We start from the raw sequence: 12,419 nt of genomic DNA, 5'->3' as shown, positions 1-12,419 counted from the left end.
TCATCTTCAGATCCGAAACCCTCCGGTTCGAAGGACAAATCTGGTTCAGAGCCAAAATCCTCCTGTTAGAAGGACAAATCTGGTTTGGAGGTGGCTTATCAAGAACTTATTGCAAGAGCAGGAGAGTGGGTTGGCCTTACATAAAGAGTCCTTGGAAGACTTTTTATTTGAAACACTGGGTCCACACACAGTTAGTCAAACACTCCCTATGCTAATGAGCATGATGAGGCATGCAGATGACATCTACGAAGACCCTGTGTGAGCACGTATTTTAACTCCCAGGGTCGCTAACAAATATAAACCTTCTCCATCTGATCCTGTCTTTATCAAAGGACTATTACCTCTCGACTCACATGTGGTGTCCATTGATCGCAAAAGAGCTAATTCGCAAACCTCTGGTGATGCACGTCTCCCAGACAAAGAATCTAAACATATAGAAGTCTCGGGGAAACGAGTGGCTGCTTAAGCCGCTAACCACTAGTGCATCGCAAACACACAGGGCCTACTAGCTAGGTACGACATGGCACACTGGGACGAGATGGAGCAACTGCTCCAATATCTCCTAGACGATCACAAAGCCAAGACACAAGAGTTGGTTCAAGAGGGGAAACTCATTTCTAACTCTTCAATCAGATGTGCTCTAAGATGCTGCTGACACCGCAGCTAGTGAGGTCAATACCAACATTCTCTTTTGAAGGCATGCATGGCTTAGGATTTCGGCGTTTAAACCTGAGGTTCACAATCCATTTTAAAAACTCCTTTTGACAAAGAACACTAGTTTGGTTCTGAAGTCAATAAGTCTTTAGAAAAAATGAAAAAAGATACTGAAGTGGCAAAGTCCATGGAAGTGCTCCAGTTCCCTTCAAATAATGGCTCCTTTTGCTGCTACTTTTGCTGCTGCACCCCCCCCCCCTCCCAATACGTAACACCTGTCGGGGGAAGACTTCAACTGTTTCTCTCCATTTGACATTCCATACCAACGGACACCATACCAACCGACAAATGGGTGATCGACCTTATCTGACACGGCTGTTGCCTGAAGCTTACCACCAATCCTTCAAACATCCCACCTTGCATTCATTCACAAACTCTAAAAATACATCCTCAGACCCAAATGTTTCCTCTTATAAAAGCAATACACAATCCTCTTCCCAATACTTAACACCTGTCGGGGGAAGACTTCAACTGTTTCTCTCCATTTGACAATCCATACCAACCGACAAATGGGTAATCAACCTTATCTGACATGGCTGTTGCCTGAAGCTTACCACCAATCCTCCAAACATCTCACCTTGCATTCACAAACTGTTGTCAGACCACTTACAGCCACTCAAACAAAAGGTGCAATCTCTCTTAGAAAAGGGAGCCGTAGAACCAGTTCCATTACAGTACCACGGTTAAGCAGTTTACTTTCTCTCTTTTCTAGTCCCCAAAAAAGGACGGCTCCTTAAGATGAATTTTGGATCTCAAGAGTGCTAAACCAGTACATACTGTCAGAACATTTCCATATGGTAACGCTTTAACAGGTCCTTCCACTTCTACAGCAAGGCGATTTTATGTCCACACTAGACTTAAAAGATGCATATTTTCACATTCCGGTCCATCCAGCTCATCGCAAATATATCAGATTTGTAATAGCAGGCAAACATTAGCAGTTAAAAGTACTCCCATTAGTAGTAACAACTGCTCCCAGAGTGTTTACCAAGTGTCTAGCAGTAGTGGCAGCTCTTCTCAGAAGACGACAAATTCACGTCTAACCGTACCTAGACGACTGGCACCTTGACACTTGACACCTCAAAAGTTTCTAGAACACACTCAAACCATGCTACACCCACTCCACCAATTGGGTTTCATGGTCCACATGCAAAAGACTCACTTAGTCTTCTCAGATACAATCTTATCTAGGAGCCACTCTCAATACTCACGCGGCTCTAGCCTCTCCCACTGCAGCCAGAATTCGCAATATCCTAACTCTATTGCTACAATTCCAGACCGACCAAACCGTACCAGCCAGGACTTTCATGCAACTACTAGGAATGATGGCGTCCTGCATCGCAATAGTGCCTCATGCAAGACTACACATGTGCCCTCTACAAGAATCTTTTGCACGTCAGTGGAATCAATCAGAGGGTCAATTAAGTGATGTAGTGTTGGTGGACATCCACACCCGTCACTCTCTGCAGAATTATAATCTTCTAGCAGAACACCTTCCTGGAATGAACAATCAAATTGCCGACCTCTTCAGCAAAAAGAGGCAGCAAATACACAAGCGAGAGCTTCATCCCCAGGTTCTCCTTCCATACTTTCAACAATGGGGATACCCACAAATAGATCTGTTCGCCACAGTAGACAACTCACAATGCCCAAACTTCGCCTCCAGATTCCCAGAGCCTCTCTCCAAAGTCTATGGATGAATTGGTCAGGGATATTTGCCTAAGCTTTTCCTTTCCTCCCACACCTTCCGTTTCTGGTTTTCAAACTCAGGCAAACCTCACTCACACTGATTTAAGTAGCTTCCACATTGGCCCGTACCATAGTAAACCACCCTGTTAAAGCTATCAGTAGTTCCACATAAAAAAACTACAACTCGCCTCCAGTCATCTCACTCAGAACAATGGAGAAATCAAGCATCCAAATCCCAGGGAGCTCAATTTATCAATTTGGCTCCTGAAGTCAGAGTTTGGATATTTAAATTTGCCACCAGACTATATGACTATTTAAAAGAAGCAAGAAATCCTACTACCAGAGGTTGTTATGCAGCAAAGTGGAAACAATTTGCTGTCTATTGTAACAACAAATGTATTCCTCTAGATGCTTCTGTTCAAAACATTATTTGTTACTGTTTGCACCTACAGCAATCTGGACTAGCTTACACATCTATTCGATTGCACCTTGCAGCAGTAGCTGCGTATTTGCATAACAGACCGCATTTATCTTCGTTCAAAGTTCCTGTCATTAAAACTTTATGGAAGGCTTAAAGAGAGTAATACCATCAAGAATCCCTTGGGCACCAGTGTGGATTCTTAACATTGTACTTGCAAGACCTATGAGTCCACCCTTTAAACCATCACATAATTATCCTTTACAGTTCATTTCATGGAAGGTTGCTTTCCTTGTTGCAATCACTTCATTAAGGAGAGTTGGTGCGCTACAGGCATTAACCTTCGAAGAACCCTTCTTTCAGCTTCATAAAGATAGGGTAGTTCTTAGAACCGATCCAAAATTCCTCGCTAAAGTAGTTTCTGCTTTTCACCTTAACCAATCAGTTGAGTTATCTGTGTTCTTCCCTCAACCTAATTCTGTAGCAGAACGAGCTCTTCACACACTTGATGTCAGAAGAGCGTTATTGTATTATATAGCAGGACACAAGATTTGTGTGAAACAAAGCAACAGTTTGTTGCATTTGCTCCACCACCCAAAGGCAATCCTATCCCTAAATCTGGCATTTTAAGATGGATTGTTCACTGCATTCAAACTTGCTATGCAAAAGTAGAATCTAACAATGGAGTTGATGCCCATGCACACTATCACTGAATGGAGTTGTCACCTACCTCGTGACTGGAAAGACTTCTTCGAAGAAAAACAAAGTGCAAACATCCGGACCCAACACTAGGTGGCGATCTATGCACAGCAAGTATGGAAAGCATGCGAATCTACAGCTCTACAAGCCAAGAAGAGAGGCTTACTGGGTAAGTAACATAATCCTTCCTGCTGCTGGTCCAGGAACATATTCGTAGATGATGACTTCTCCATGATTTGTGCCTCACCATTAATTTCCAGAAGTCCCCCTCACTCTCACTTATAGGCTGACCTTTTTTGCAGCAGTGCTCAACTCGATCTTTTGATAGCTTCAATTCTCAGAGAAGAACCGAGGACAATGATTCAGAAGGGTCTGAATTAAATCCCAATCCTGCAGTTTTTGCACCTAATGAGCCTGATGTCATCGTGTTTCCATTTGGTGCCTAATACTTGGTGGCAGATGGTAGTCCTCCAGGAGTGTCCAGGGAGGCAATGACTACAACACCAAGAAAGTCTCTCAGCTCAGGTGTGGAGCTTCAGTCTGAGCATCAGGATCTGGACTGGTGTATGGACCCCTCCAAACGTCTGAAACACAATTCAGCCTTAAACAGGCAAGGTCTACTGTGGTCACGGATGCCTCCTTGCTGGGTTTTGTTGCCTGTCTGGGTGACAACACGGGTGCAGGTCTCTGATCTGTCTGAGCAGCACCTGCACATAAATGTGTTGGAGCTGCTTGTGGTCTGTCTTGTCCTAAAGGTCTTTTTCCCTTCCATATCGAGCAACAATATCCACATTATGTCGACACAACACCTCTTCTGTGGTGTAGATAAACCTGCAGGGTAGCATGAGGGTGGAGGACCGAATGTGGGGAATGATTCACCTGTAGACACAGACACAGCAACATGGAGTCATCCCTGTAATGGCCCACGTCACTCACTGCTTCAGTGTGAGAGTGGATGCTCCAATTCTGGGGGGGGGGGGGGGGGGGGGTTGGGAGGACCATGAGTGAGAGCTGCACCAAAGGCTATCTTCTCCACTTTGGGGTTTTCTTCTTCATGGATCACTTAGCTGAAGCCCAGGACAGAAAGTGCACTGAATTTTGTGCCATAACCTTTCTGCTGATTGCTTCCCAGGAATGCCTTCACGTTAAGCTGGTCTCAGGTCTTGCTGTACTTTTTTGCAGTTTCCACTTCTGTCCAAAGTAACGCTGAAACTGCTGAAGGATTAGATCCAGCTGATTCTGATCGCTTCTGACTCTGGTACATCAGTCTGTTGGTTCTTATCATTCTGCCACCTCTTTGCAGCCTGCTCAGAGCAGACCTGCTTTTGCAACAAGATAGGAGCTCCGCCCAATCCCAGGTGATGTGGTTGCACACATGGAGTTTGAGCAATGCCAGCTAGAACTCTTTTGTCTTCCTGATGAGGTTGCAGACATCTTCGTGTCTAGAAATTCTTACATTAAATATATCTATGCTGGCCACTAGAACAAGTCTGTTACATGGTGTGAGCCTGAAGACATGAATCCTTTATTTCACACCTGTCTAATGTCTAGAGGTTTGCATTTTCCCTTGAACGCTAGTGTTTGGCATTGGGTATTTCTGCCAGCTTTGTCTGCATTTGTGTCTCCCTGGCCAACCTACCTTGTTTAAATTGCCACAAGTGGTGCTTTTTTTGAAAGGTTTCATGTACTTTTTCCCTCCACACCCGTTTATTGTTCATCCGGAAGTTTTGACCATAGTTTTGACTTGCTTGATGGTACCTCTATCCAAGTCAATGCACAGTGGCCCTGTTTGACTTTCTACTTTAAAAACATTTCTGTTGGGTGGCGGTTACTTCTGCTCGTAATGTTCAGGTCCTTTCGGTTCATCTACTCTTCAGTTTCCTACCCGGATAAGTTGGTCTGCCGTGCTTGCCCATCCTTCTTACCCAAGGTGGTGCCTGCATTACGTGTGTGCCAGGCAATTATTCTTCCTGTCCGGTCTGCCATCATTCCATCCACGATGGTTCAGTTGATGAAAGCTGAATTGAATTATAATTGTATATTTCTTTGTAATTCTTTCATATTTAACTCTGTCTCCGAACTGTTTGTTTTTAATTGAGACCGGTAAACTTTAATAGAAACTTTAACTGTCAGAAGCCGAGCTAAAATGAGACCATTCATACAAGATGACTGATGTATGCCGGAGACCCTGGCTAGCTTTTCTTCAGTCAAGGGTACGGGAAACTGAGCTCCTGAGAGGTTCAGACAAGAGAGCTCTGTGGGACAACTGCATGTAGGATCACGCAAGAGTGACTGAGCCAGGCCAAAAAAGCTGCAGGCGCGGGCAGTCCTCAATTAGGGATGAACCAGTGTGGGTCCGAGTTGTAAGCATGATCTGTGACAGAAAGCAGTGGTGATGAAGCACAGGAGGGCAGTAGTCCAGGGGTATTTACATCATTAGCCGGATTAACTAGCAGAAATAAGGGAAGCATAATACCTTTGGATTGAACAGAAAACAAAAGGTCGAAACAAGGATTGGAAGCAATGAAAGTTGACTGTTTAGTCTTATTCTATCAAATCTATTTTCCAAAAATGAATTATTGGCTCTAAATAGTGATCATGGCATTCTATGACCTTGAAGCATTTGTCAGCAGTCCGACTTTATACAGCATTCAGTCTGTATGTTTGATTGAAGTGTTCAGGACATCATTATCATGACTTGTAGCCTACATTCACACGTGGTCGAAAAAGAACGATACTGAATTTATGTGAACTTATTCCTATCTTTCAGCTAAAAAGTTGCCTAAGACCGAACCACAGACTACTGGAGCAAGTGCCACACGAGGTCGAGGAGTGGACCTGACGGAACCGACACAAACCCCCAAGACGCAGTGTTGTAGTACCTAGACCTGCAGATGGCTTCGAAACGTGGCGTGAAAATTCTTCTGCTTCCGAATTGCTCTTAACATTGGAAATGGAGTGTTTAACCTGGCCCATTATAACTTCCAAAACTATTGAGAGACTTCTGGTGTTACTTGCATAACCAAATTATTTTAGGTGTTTTGAACGTCATTTTTTAAATAACATGCATGTATAACAACCTGGCTGAAGTGTCTTATCAGTCTACACAACATGGACATTTGAAAGAATTGTCTTGTTCGGAAGATTTTAAAATTGTAGCGCTTATATCTTGACATTTGGGGGTATGTAGCGGGTAGCGGTTCTTTTTTTAGACCTTCGGGGAGTCTATTTTGCACATTGGCGCTTTCATTACCACTGTAGTAACTAACGAGTTAGGAATGAACCCAAGCCAGTTACCTCCAAGTGTGCTTATTTTAACAATTCTTTGCAAAATCCCTTGTTGGCGTCCAAAGTTTTCCTGGAAATTTCTTCATCTTAATGTAGGTGAAATGTACATTCCACATTTTAATAATTTTTCAGTGACGAAAGTGCACAAAGCATTTGTGGAAAACAAAAGAACATTTAAACTATGCTTTTCAGAAAACTATATTCTTTAGTTACTATGCTTGGTAAGAACTATTGTGGTTAAATAATTGGGATTTCGAACAGACATCATCCTCAACTGTAATCTTGTCACTGAAGTAGAAGCAAAAAAATTGATATGTTCAGCAGTCTTTTCTTCGCACTCCGAGGTCCAGTAGCAGGACAGCACTTTTTTGGGGTTTTGTTTTTAGTCATGGCCATTGCTCAGGCTTTCTTATGTAGTTCTTTTTTAGGTGAGACCCATTGATTCCTCCACTCGTGAGCAGAAAAGTTCTCATCATAAGCTAGTTTTGAGCAGCCATGTGCTTATCAACATTTAGCTTGATCAGCGGAGAAGTGCTCTCCAGCCATGGTAGGTGCTCCAAAGTACACTCTTTAAAGAGTAATGTTACCGTAATACCTTTTAAAAACCTACCTTATTTTCCTCCTTGGTGCTTAAAAGGTAAGACCATCTTTTGTTCTAAATCATATCCCCATAATTTAAGAACAAGTGAATGTTTGAATCCAATGTTGATATGTCCTGGCCTACTGCAACCAGGCTCTGGCAAGCGCAACCTTCCCAGATCAAAGTATTCGCCACCGTGATATTTCATTTTAATTATCAACGCTAAGAAAAGCCTAAATAAAAGAATAACTTAAAGTAAATTTCTTATGTCTCCTTCAAATGCAAGCGTTCTTGTAAACCGCTGTAACATTGCAACATGTATGCACTTATGTGCTGCATCTAACAAACCTTTAGAAATATGAGGGGAGGGGGGGTACAGATTCTTTTTTCTTTCTTCTTTAAGCACCTGCCTTTGATATTCAAAGAATGATTACTCAGTCATGCCTTGCACGGTGTACAGGTAGCCAGTACCCCATACGCGGCACTGCAAAGCAGTTTGTGCTTTTATGGGGGAGCAGCTAAGTTACTCTTTAGGGCGCTATCCCCTGCACTAACAATTATGTATACTCACATCAATTATCTTGCATTTGGAATTAAAAACAATATTGTATATAGGGTACTATTTAGAAGTCTACGTTTATGTTTAACATGTTCTGTAATATGATTAGTAAGAGATTTGCCTAAATGTATACATTGTGTACAGTTACTAAAAAACAAACAGGAAAAACCTAACGTTATTTTCATTTCCAGCCCCACCTGGGGTTCTTTCTCCAGGTTTACAACTGTAACATCATGATTTCTCATTAACACACTGCTCTGTGAATAATGAACTCTGCAATCTTTTCCTCTTAAAGTCTGTATTTTGGTCTGTCCAGATAATTGCACTAATTCTTTTTATTTTCATTATATGAAATTTGCCAAGTGTGTTGGAAAAGAGATGATTTAAGTCTATTTAAATAACGAACTGCTAGCAGAAACATAGCTGTGCAGATTGTACATTTGCAGTAATCGGGGCTTGACAAGGAAATAACAGCTCAGCAGTGTTTAGTTTTATATTGAGGTGCTCAGGTTTGAATAAAGTGGTATAAAATCAAAACAGGACCCTGTTGAGTCTTTTTTGTGACTGGATGTGTACGTTAGCAAAAATTTGAAAAAACTAGTGACACCAGGAGACTGGAATACATCAGTATGTACACTGTCTTATGAATTTCTGTTTGCCCATCAAGAACGTATTTTCTAAACAATGGATATAGAATTTAATAAATAACTCCACACCATCGATTTGTGTACTTCACGTTAGATGACCTTCCTGGGGGTGCATCATTTTCTATCCAGGAATACAATGTATCTCTAAACACTACTCAAGAGTCAGAAAAGAAGACAAGATGAATTTCTGATGGGGAATTCTAACTGCAGATTCCTCACCTTATGAATACCTCCAGGCGTCAGACTGAATCTGTAAAATAAATAAATATATCTATATATAAAACACCAATCCCCATTAAAAATGGGTCCGACACATGCTCAGAGGCTTAAATTCAATTTATTACTCTCCAGGCTAAGGTCACACAGTCCTGTAAAATACGGTGAAACGCTGGGCAGACTCGTTTCTTCAGCCTGACGGCTTTCCTCAGTACCCGCTTCACTTGTCCTGACAAATTTATTAGGGGCTTGTTTTTAAAGACTCATGATTTGTTCGCTCATTGGAACAAACACTCTGGCCGCCCTCAACGACTTCCAGCCTTGTCAGTCCTGCTCAGATCCATGTTGGCTCTTCCATGCTCCCTGTTAGTGGATGCTGGTACAGTGAACAGCTTCTCCCTACACCATGTGGTGTTCCAACTTTTGCTGGCCACAGAAAGCACTTCTCCCACGGCGGTCTGAGCAGGGAATAAAGATGACAGAATGAACTCGAGCCTCTTCAAACAGCAATCAGCTGCTTCCTTTTTCCCCCATCCGGCCTCGGACTCCGGTGAGTATCTTCGACCTTCGGGGGGGGCGTCGCGCTGTGTCTTTCCACACTCCACCAAACTGCACAGGCGATGCGCGAAGCTCCAAATCAAAAAGGCGTGTGCCGGTCCAGCGGTGCCTGTAACCGCTTACACATAAACACAAATCCCTATTAAAAATGGGTCCGACACATGCTCAGAGGCTTAAATTCAATTTATTACTCTCCAGGCTAAGGTCATACAGTCCTGTAAAATACGGTGAAACGCTGGGCAGACGCATTTCAGCCTGACTGCTTTTCTCAGTGCCCGCTTCACTTGTCCTGTCAAATTCATTAGGGGCTTGTTTTTAAAGACTCATGATGTGTTCGCTCATTGGAACAAACACTCTGGTCCGCCCTCAACGACTTCCAGCCTTGTCAGTCCTGCTCAGATCCATGTCGGCTCTTCCATGCTCCCTGTTAGTGGATCCTGGTACAGTGAACAGCTTCTCCCTACACCATGTGGTGTTCCAACTTTTGCTGGCCACAGAAAGCACTTCTCCCACGGCGGTCTGAGCAGGGAGTAAAGATGACAGAATCAACTCGAGCCTCTTCAAACCGCAATCAGCTATATATATATATATATATATTTTTTTTTAAATGTCATTCTCCGGTTGGCTAAGGCTTGCGCCAAAGCCAGACAGAGACCACCACTCTAGTCAGGGCAAGAGAGTTACACGCCAAAGATAACCCCTGCTCACCCTCTAGGTAACGTGACCAGAGCAGTAAGGCATATCCCGGAGGCAATGTAGGTTAAGTATTTGCGCACGCACCCAGCAACAACACCCAAGGCCCACCACAAAGGAATCTCCACACAAGGTTATATATATATATATATATATATATATATAGCCTTTGTATTATACCAAACACATTAGATAATGAACACACAGTTTACAATGTGCCACTGGCATTGGCAGAATTTACAGGGGATTATATACACGGGACAGGGCTACATGGACCACTGTCAGGAATAAGCACTTTTAGAACTAGCACTTGGTAGAATTAGCACTTTGTAGGAATAACGCTTAGCACATAGAACATATAATAACTGTAGCACCAAATAGCAAATGTAGCGCACAACCAGTAACCACTAATAAAAGTTAAGTACCACCTACGCAACCCTAACCACCTTAGGAAAATATCACGCAGGGAACCATGAATTAACTATATATAACTATACTAGGTAAAACAACCTCCTAAGCATAAACAGACATTCAGAGGTATAGGCAAGAAGCTTTACACATGATGCATCAGAGGTGTAGGTAAGACACATGATGCACAAAATATCACATAGGGCATCAACACGTACCCCACGCAAGGGCACCACACCTGAACTGTCCCCCAGCCAACTGGCCTCTCAGGGGCTGCAACGCCCTGTATTCAGCAAAGTCATGGCAGGCTGCGCAGGCAGCAAAAAGGAGGATGTAAGGGCCTAAACGAAGCAGCTGCCCACTAAGTGCTGGGCATCTCCTCTGAGCTTTCACAAGGAACAGTAGAGCCCAAGAACAACGTGGGAGCCTCCTGGGCTCTGGCACAACTGTGCCCCAACCGCGCGAGAAACAAGATGCCCCTTGGGCTCGAGAAGAACTGTGTGCCCGGGAGCCTCTCAGGGGTTCTCAACAACAATGTCCCTTGTGGGCTCTAAACAAAATGCTGCCCACTGGGGGAGCAGCTCACTGCCAACCGGGGCCGCTCTACCCTCAGGAATGCCCCCGGAATGTAGGAGCTTCTCGGGGCTCGAATTACAAATGGCCACTACGTGGAGTCCCACTCGGGGACTCGAAATCAACAAAATGCCCCTATGGTCGTTGGAGTCCCGCTCAGGGGACCCAGCAAAACAATGATGCCGCACTATGACTCAGAACTTCTGGCGGTCGCTGTCCTCTTCGCCGGGGGCTGCGGGGCGCGCTCAACACCACCTCGCTGACGGCAGCACTTGTTGTCGCACGCAGGAGCGCTGGGTCGGCTCCCGCTGCTTCCTGATGCTGCCGTCCTCTTCCTCTCTCTCTCTCTCTCTTATCACCGGAGCGCAGGGTGGGCTTCAATCAGCTTCTGGTTTTTTGCTAAGGTACTTCCGGGTCGTCGCAGGCAGCACGGCTGCCCGGAGGGGGGGGTTAAGAGCGGCTCACTCAGTAATCCGGGGTAGGCTCCCGACAATTAAATAATAAAACGGCGAAAAAATTTCGGCGCAGAGTCCCTGGCGGGGTGGGCACCCGCTGGGGACTTCACAAATCGGCAGAGATGCGGGGTGGGCACCCGCGCAGAAGATCAGCAGACCAGGGGGGAATCCCCACGCCGGGGAATCCCTCGAGGCAGGGCTTTGCAGCTCCGGGCTGCAGGTGCAAACAGCAACATTCCTGGGCAGGCAGAACACAGTGTTTCAAGAAAAATAAAAGTACAGCGCTCCCAAGCGCCAGGGCAACGTCCAATAAAAATACTTTAGAAAGGCAGGGGGGCAAGGCTGGGCCCAGGGGCCAGCTCACAGGGCCCTTCAGGCAGGGAGGCAGTCCCCAGTGGCTGTCCTCCTGGGGCCCAGCAGCAGCAGCAGGCCCCCCTCAAGGTAGGATCAGCAAGAAGATTTTCATGGGGCCACAGCCCCTCTTTTATACACATTTTCCCTTTGTGGCTGCATGGTGGGGGAAAACCAGTCGCAGCTGGTTTTGGAGCACTCTGGTGTGCTCAGCCCCTCTTTTCATTCACTGGCCAGGCTAGAGACATTATACGCACCACAGGGGGCGGAGCCAGCATTGTGTGGGGAAAGCCCAGCAACACATAAAATATGCATTGTCAAATACGATAAGGTTTTGAATGGGGTTCCCCCAAATTCAAATGAGTTTTTATTTGTAAAAATCCTGTTATGTCCAAAACTACATCACCCAGAATCCTTATCGCTCACATACTACACCTTGTGATTCTTGTGTTGGTTTGAACACACCCATTTGGGGGAGTGACTATGTATTCCTGCAATGGTTCTCGGATCTTTAAAACTTGTGAGCACACCTACACAAACTGACCGTGATCAAGACAGCGGAGGCTGTCGA

At 44.6% G+C, this 12,419-nt stretch overlaps 1 protein-coding gene across 1 annotated transcript in view; it reads left to right on the top strand.

The window, feature by feature from the left end:
* RAB5A (RAB5A, member RAS oncogene family) overlaps positions 1-8,484 on the top strand; it is a 190,201-nt gene extending 181,717 nt beyond the window's left edge. The window contains exon 6 of the mRNA XM_086942168.1: positions 6,291-8,484. Coding sequence (XP_086798294.1) covers positions 6,291-6,406 — 116 coding nt within the window. The 3' untranslated portion in view covers positions 6,407-8,484. The remainder of the gene's footprint in view (positions 1-6,290) is intronic.
* Positions 8,485-12,419: the final 3,935 nt, after the last annotated feature.

This window comes from Lissotriton vulgaris, chromosome 10 (assembly GCF_964263255.1).
Source record: "Lissotriton vulgaris chromosome 10, aLisVul1.2, whole genome shotgun sequence".
NCBI classification, from domain to species: domain Eukaryota; kingdom Metazoa; phylum Chordata; class Amphibia; order Caudata; family Salamandridae; genus Lissotriton; species Lissotriton vulgaris.
The sequence above is the reverse complement of the archived record's forward strand: the minus strand, read 5'-3'. Positions and strand labels throughout refer to the sequence as shown.